Source organism: Cherax quadricarinatus, unplaced genomic scaffold, assembly GCF_038502225.1.
Source record: "Cherax quadricarinatus isolate ZL_2023a unplaced genomic scaffold, ASM3850222v1 Contig259, whole genome shotgun sequence".
Taxonomy (NCBI): domain Eukaryota; kingdom Metazoa; phylum Arthropoda; class Malacostraca; order Decapoda; family Parastacidae; genus Cherax; species Cherax quadricarinatus.
The window spans coordinates 45,001-52,709 of record NW_027195285.1 but is presented as its reverse complement, the minus strand read 5'-3'; the positions used below and the strand labels follow the sequence as shown (position 1 = coordinate 52,709).

General features: G+C 37.7%; 1 protein-coding gene across 1 annotated transcript in view; it reads left to right on the top strand.

Moving 5' to 3' along the window:
• Nucleotides 1–1,698: 1,698 nt before the first annotated feature.
• LOC138850995 (medium-chain acyl-CoA ligase ACSF2, mitochondrial-like) overlaps nt 1,699–7,709 on the top strand; it is a gene marked incomplete at its 3' end in the record, with an annotated part of 33,165 nt that continues 27,154 nt past the window's right edge. Inside the window, exon 1 of the mRNA XM_070080266.1 lies at nt 1,699–1,827. Within this exon, the coding sequence (XP_069936367.1) occupies nt 1,730–1,827 (98 nt within the window). The remainder of the gene's footprint in view (nt 1,828–7,709) is intronic.

Sequence of the window (7,709 nt, the reverse complement as noted above, 5' to 3'; positions counted from 1 at the left end):
TGTCTCCTTTTAAAAAATTGGGACTACGTTTGCTGTCTTCCATACCTCAGGTGGTCAGTCTCTTTCGATAGATGTGTTGAAGATTGTTGTTAATGGCACACATAGCGCCTCTGCTCCCTGTTTTAGGACCCATGGAGAGATGTTATCCGGCCCCATCGGCTTGCTTAGTAGCCTCTTCACTTCTTCCTCGGTTGTATGTATTGTCCAACACTTGATGGTGTACCCCACCCCATTCCGGACACCCTTCTGTCTCCTCTGTGAACACTTCTTTGAATTTCATATTGAGCTCCTCACACACTTCTCGGTCGTTTCATGTGATCTCCCGTCCTTCCTTCCTTAGCCTGATTACCTGGTTCTTCACTGTTGTTGTCCTCCTGATGTGGCTGTACAACAACTTCGGGTCAGATTTGGCTTTCGCTCCTATGTCATTTTCATATTGTTGTTGGGTCTCCCTTCTCACATGTGCATATTCATTTTTGACTCTACGACTGCTCTCCTTATTCTCCTGGGCTCTATGCCTTCTATACTTCTAGCATTCTTTAGCACATTTGCTTTTGAGCTCTCTACACCTTTGAGTGAACTTAAGGCTCATCCTGGCCGTCTCGTTATTTCTGTTGCCTTTGTGTGTGTGTGTGTGTGTGTGTGTGTGTGTGTGTGTGTGTGTGTGTGTGTGTGTGTGTGTGTGTGTGTATGTGTACTTACCTAGTTGTACTCACCTAGTTGAGGTTGCAGGGGTCGAATCCTAGCTCCTGGCTCCGCCTCTTCACTGGTCGCTACTAGGTCACTCTCCCTGAACCGTGAGCTTTATCATACTTCTGCTTAAAGCTATGTATGGATCCTGCCTCCACTACATCGCTTGCCAAACTATTCCACTTCCTGACTATTCTGTGGCCGAAGAAATACTTCCTAACATCCCTGTGATTCATCTGTGCGTGTGTGTGTGTGTGTGATGCCCCGTGGCCTAGTGGCAAAAGCTCTCGCTTCACATGGTAAAGGTCCGGGCTCGATTCCCGGTAAAGGGGTGTAAACATTGGACATGTTTCCGTACACAGGTTATCTATGATCACCCATCAGTAAAATGGGTACCTGGGTGTTAGTCGACGGGCGTGGGTCGCATCCTGGGACAAAACTGACCTAATTTGTCCGAAATGCTCAGCATAACAAGCAACTTTCTATATAGTAGTATGTCATTGATGTCAGCTATGGTCTGTATACCTTGTACATGTACTGGTAGTAAATAAAGATATTATTATTATTATTATTATTATTATTATTATTATTATTATTATTATTATTATTATTATTATTATTATTTATGTACGCGTGCTTGTGTGCACGTGTACGTGCGTTCGAGTGTACTCACTAATTGTGGCTGCAGGTGTCAATACTCAGCTCCTGGTCCCGCCTGTGTGTGGGTATGTGTGCGCGGTTGTGTATACATTTATTTTAAGTTTGTAGTGTAGGGGGTAGGAATGCTTCGGTTAAAAAGGTTAACTGAGCTGTGATATCAACACACTTCATGAAAGACAATGATTGTATGAATAAAAGTGAGTTTTCTTATTTTAGTCAACCTACCTTGATGAGAGACAACCCGACTTCTAGTTAGTATTATATTAATTTTAACTAATTTCTAGCCAGTTTATACCCGAGGTTTTACCACTAAAGGCATCTGGCAGCACTGGAGGGGTTGGCCTTGGGTTAGTCTGACACAAGCACCGTGAGTGTGAGTATGTCGCTCTCTACAGTGATGAGACCTTGGCTTCTCAGAAAACTCTTTACTGATCTTGGACAAAAATGGCTTTCTTCACCACTGAAATCATTTAGAAGGTAAAAAAAATAATTATTTGGTTCCTTACATACACACAGAGTGGGCACCTGTAACTTGCGGGCTTCCACAGGGGTCAATCTTAGGACCGGTGCTGTTTCTGGTATATGTGAACATGACGGAAGGAGTAGACTCCGAAGTGTCCCTGTTTGCAGATAATGTGAAGCTGATGAGAAGAATTCAATCGGATAAGGACCACGCAGAATTACAAAGGGATCTGGAGAGGCTGCAGGCATGGTCCAGCAACTGGCTCCTGGAGTTCAACTCTACCAAATGCAAAGTTATGAAGATTGGGGAAGGGCAAAGAAGACCGCATACGGAGTACACTCTAGGGGGCCAGAGACATCAAACCTCATTCAAGGAAAACAATCTTGGGATGAGTATAACACCAGGCACATCTTCGGAGACTCACAGCAACCAAATAACTGCTGCTGCATATGGGCGCCTAGCAAGCCTAAGAACAGCATTCCGACATCTTAATAAGGACTCATTCAAGACACTGTACACTGTGTACGTCAGGCCCATATTGGGGTATGCAGCACCAGTTTGGAACCCTCACCTAGCCAAGCATGTAAGGAAGCTAGAGAAAGTGCAAAAATTTGCAACAAGATTAGTCCCGGAGCTAAGGGTTATGTCCTACGAGGAAAGATTAAGGGAGATTGACCTGACGACACTGGAGAACAGGAGAGATAGGAGGGATAGGATAACTTACAAAATACTGAGAGGAATCGACAATGTGGACAGACAGGATGTTCCAGAAACGGGACACAGCAACAAAGGGACACAGCAACAAGGGGACACAGTAACAAGGGGACACAGCAACAAGGGGGCACAGCAACAAGGGGGCACAGATGGAAGCTGAAGTCTCAGATGAATCACAGGGACTTTAGGAAGTATTTCTTCAGTTACAGAGTTGTCAGAAAGTGGAACAGTCAGGGAAGTGATGTACTGGAGGCAGGATCCATACATAGCTTTAAGAAGAGGTATGATAAAGCTCAAGGAGCACGAAGAGTGACCCAGTAGCGGCCAGTGAAGAGGCGGGGCCAGGAGCTATGACTCGACCCCCTGCAACCACAACTAGGTGAGTACACACACACACACACACACACACACACACACACACACACACACACACACACACACACACACATATATATATATATATATATATATATATATATATATATATATATATATATATATATATATATATATATATATATATATATATATATATATGTATATGTCGTGCCGAATAGGCAGAACTTGCGATCTTGGCTTAAATAGCAACGCTCATCTTCCCATATAGGACAAGTGAAAAATTGTGTATGCAATAATTTCGCCAAAATCATTCTGAACCTAACGAAAAAAAACTATATTTCACTGTTTGTTTAGTATTATATTATTGTAAACGTATTTAAAATATATTTAGTTGGGTTAGGCTAAAATAAATTTTTCTTGTTATAATAAGATTAGGTAAGTTTTCTAAGATTCTTTTGGTGCAAAATTAATAATTTTTACATTAACATTAATGAAAAAAATATATCTTTAAACGTATAAGAGAAAATTTCAGAAAGGACTTAATTTAAAATAAGTTCTTGCTAATTGACCAGTTTTACATATTCGGCACGACATATATATATATATATATATATATATATATATATATATATATATATATATATATATATATATATATATATATATATATATATATATATATATATATATATATATATATATATATATATATATATATCAGATCATTATTTAGTTGTAGCTACAGTTAGAGTAAGAGGTAGATGGGAAAAGAGGAAGGTGGCAACAACAAGTAAGAGGGAGGTGAAAGTGTATAAACTAAGGGAGGAGGAAGTTCGGGCGAGATATAAGCGACTATTGGCAGAAAGGTGGGCTAGTGCAAAGATGAGTAGTGGGGGGGTTGAAGAGGGTTGGAATAGTTTTAAAAATGCAGTATTAGAATGTGGGGCAGAAGTTTGTGGTTATAGGAGGGTGGGGGCAGGAGGAAAGAGGAGTGATTGGTGGAATGATGAAGTAAAGGGTGTGATAAAAGAGAAAAAGGTAGCTTATGAGAGGTTTTTACAAAGCAGAAGTGTTATAAGAAGAGCAGAGTATATGGAGAGTAAAAGAAAGGTAAAGAGAGTGGTGAGAGAGTGCAAAAGGAGAGCAGATGATAGAGTGGGAGAGGCACTGTCAAGAAATTTTAATGAAAATAAGAAAAAATTTTGGAGTGAGTTAAACAAGTTAAGAAAGCCAAGGGAAAATATGGATTTGTCAGTTAAAAACAGAGTAGGGGAGTTAGTAGATGGGGAGAGGGAGGTATTAGGTAGATGGCGAGAATATTTTGAGGAACTTTTAAATGTTAAGGAAGAAACAGAGGCAGTAATTTCATGCACTGGTCAGGGAGGTATACCATCTTTTAGGAGTGAAGAAGAGCAGAATGTAAGTGTGGGGGAGGTACGTGAGGCATTACGTAAAATGAAAGGGGGTAAAGCAGCTGGAACTGATGGGATCATGACAGAAATGTTAAAAGCAGGGGGGGATATAGTGTTGGAGTGGTTGGTACTTTTGTTTAATAAATGTATGAAAGAGGGGAGGGTACCTAGGGATTGGCAGAGAACATGTATAGTCCCTTTATATAAAGGGAAAGGGGACAAAAGAGACTGTAAAAATTATAGAGGAATAAGCTTACTGAGTATACCAGGAAAAGTGTACGGTAGGGTTATAATTGAAAGAATTAGAGGTAAGACAGAATGTAGGATTGCGGATGAGCAAGGAGGTTTTAGAGTGGGTAGGGGATGTGTAGATCAGGTGTTTACATTGAAGCATATATGTGAACAGTATTTAGATAAAGATAGGGAAGTTTTTATTGCATTTATGGATTTAGAAAAGGCATATGATAGAGTGGATAGAGGAGCAATGTGGCAGATGTTGCAAGTATATGGAATAGGTGGTAAGTTATTAAATGCTGTAAAGAGTTTTTATGAGGATAGTGAGGCTCAGGTTAGGGTGTGTAGAAGAGAGGGAGACTACTTCCCGGTAAAAGTAGGTCTTAGACAGGGATGTGTAATGTCACCATGGTTGTTTAATATATTTATAGATGGGGTTGTAAAGGAAGTAAATGCTAGGGTGTTTGGGAGAGGGGTGGGATTAAATTATGGGAAATCAAATTCAAAATGGGAATTGACACAGTTACTTTTTGCTGATGATACTGTGCTTATGGGAGATTCTAAAGAAAAATTGCAAAGGTTAGTGGATGAGTTTGGGAATGTGTGTAAAGGTAGAAAGTTGAAAGTGAACATAGAAAAGAGTAAGGTGATGAGGGTGTCAAATGATTTAGATAAAGAAAAATTGCATATCAAATTGGGGAGGAGGAGTATGGAAGAAGTGAATGTTTTCAGATACTTGGGAGTTGACGTGTCGGCGGATGGATTTATGAAGGATGAGGTTAATCATAGAATTGATGAGGGAAAAAAGGTGAGTGGTGCGTTGAGGTATATGTGGAGTCAAAAAACGTTATCTATGGAGGCAAAGAAGGGAATGTATGAAAGTATAGTAGTACCAACACTCTTATATGGGTGTGAAGCTTGGGTGGTAAATGCAGCAGCGAGGAGACGGTTGGAGGCAGTGGAGATGTCCTGTTTAAGGGCAATGTGTGGTGTAAATATTATGCAGAAAATTCGGAGTGTGGAAATTAGGAGAAGGTGTGGAGTTAATAAAAGTATTAGTCAGAGGGCAGAAGAGGGGTTGTTGAGGTGGTTTGGTCATTTAGAAAGAATGGATCAAAGTAGAATGACATGGAAAGCATATAAATCTATAGGGGAAGGAAGGCGGGGTAGGGGTCGTCCTCAGGGAAACCGGTTATTTTCATATAGTCGGACTTGAGTCCTGGAAATGGGAAGTACAATGCCTGCACTTTAAAGGAGGGGTTTGGGATATTGGCAGTTTGGAGGGATATGTTGTGTATCTTTATGTGTGTATGCTTCTAGACTGTTGTATTCTGAGCACCTCTGCAAAAACAGTGATAATGTGCGAGTGTGGTGAAAGTGTTGAATGATGATGAAAGTATTTTCTTTTTGGGAATTTTCTTTCTTTTTTTTTTGGGTCACCCTGCCTCGGTGGGAGACGGCCGACTTGTTGAAAATATATATATATATATATATATATATATATATATATATATATATATATATATATATATATATATATATATATATATATATATATATATATATATATATATGTAGGATGGGGTCCACCTCTGATGCAAATTGTGGGACCCACAGCCTCGGAGAAGTGGATAAAAAGGCATCAAGGAAGAATATTTGGATTCCTTCCTGAAGCCATTTGAATATTCCACTTCCCTACCACCCCATCTTTTCATTTTTTTTTTTTACCAGTAGGTATATTTTATTAGAATATAGCATTAGAATCTTGTCCAGTTCTAATGCTATATTTATGTTGTTTTAATCTTATTTCGAGACTTTTACCAGTTTGACCGTAATAAACTTTATCGCAAATTTTACAAGGAATCTTATAGACACATCCATCAGCATTTTGGGGGGAATTATCTATCAAAAGTTTTTTTACTGTATCAAGATTTTTAAATACAACTTTGATATTAAAAGTCTTAAGAAGAGAAGGCATATCAACCAAGTTTTCATGGTAAGGGAGAACCAACATATTTTTAGTTGAATAAGGCTGGTTGTCCCTTTTTGGATTGTAAAAAGTATTTGTAGCAATTTTAAAAGATTTATCAATTACGTTTCTTGGGTATTTCAGATCATTAACTATTTCATAAATTTTGGATATTTCTTCATCTATGAACTCAGGACTACAAATTCGTAAAGCTCTCAAAAACATTGATGAGAAAACCGACAGTTTAACTCTATCTTGACGTGAAGAATAATAGCGGACATAGGAACAGTTATTTGTAGGTTTTCCTTTAAAATTGCTAGAAATAACTTGTACAATCCAAAAAGGGACAACCAGCCTTATTCAACCAAAAATATGTTGGTTCTCCCTTACCATGAAAACTTGGTTGATATGCCTTCTCTTCTTAAGACTTTTAATATTAAAGTTGTATTCAAAAATCTTGATACAGTAAAAAAACTTTTGATAAAGAATTCCCCCCAAAATGCTGATGGATGTGTCTATAAGATTCCTTGTAAAATTTGCGATAAAGTTTATTACGGTCAAACTGGTAAAAATCTCGAACTAAGATTAAAACAACATAAATATAGCATTAGAACTGGACAAGATTCCAATGCTCTATTTATTCATGTAAGAGATTTTAACCATCCAATTGATTTTCAAAAAGTTGAGAAAGTAGTATCAAGCAAGTCCATGGTCGACAGGAATATAATTGAATCTTGTTTCATAAAAAGCAGTTTCGACAATAATATGAATATTTGTTTTGGTTTATATAAATTGGATTCATTTATAATTAATAAAACTTTGAAAGAACTTAATGATACATTAGACAAGTAAAAAAATTGAATACATTGTTGGAGTATCAGGTGCGCTTCACAGAGTCGGGTGCTGTCACGCGACTGTGAGGTACAGTCTTTGTTATGGTGACGTGATAGTGAGGTGTAGTCTTGCCCCTTCATATCCCTTCATGATGTTTTGTATTTTATAGTTCCTTGATAATGGAAGAAGTCACGAAATCGCTTGGAATTTCGCTATTTTTTCATAGTGGTTGTTTAGCATATTGTGATGTCACCTATTTACTGTGATCTTATTATATATATATATATATATATATATATATATATATATATATATATATATATATATATATATATATATATATATATATATATATATATATATTATATATTTATGTGTGTATATATATATATTA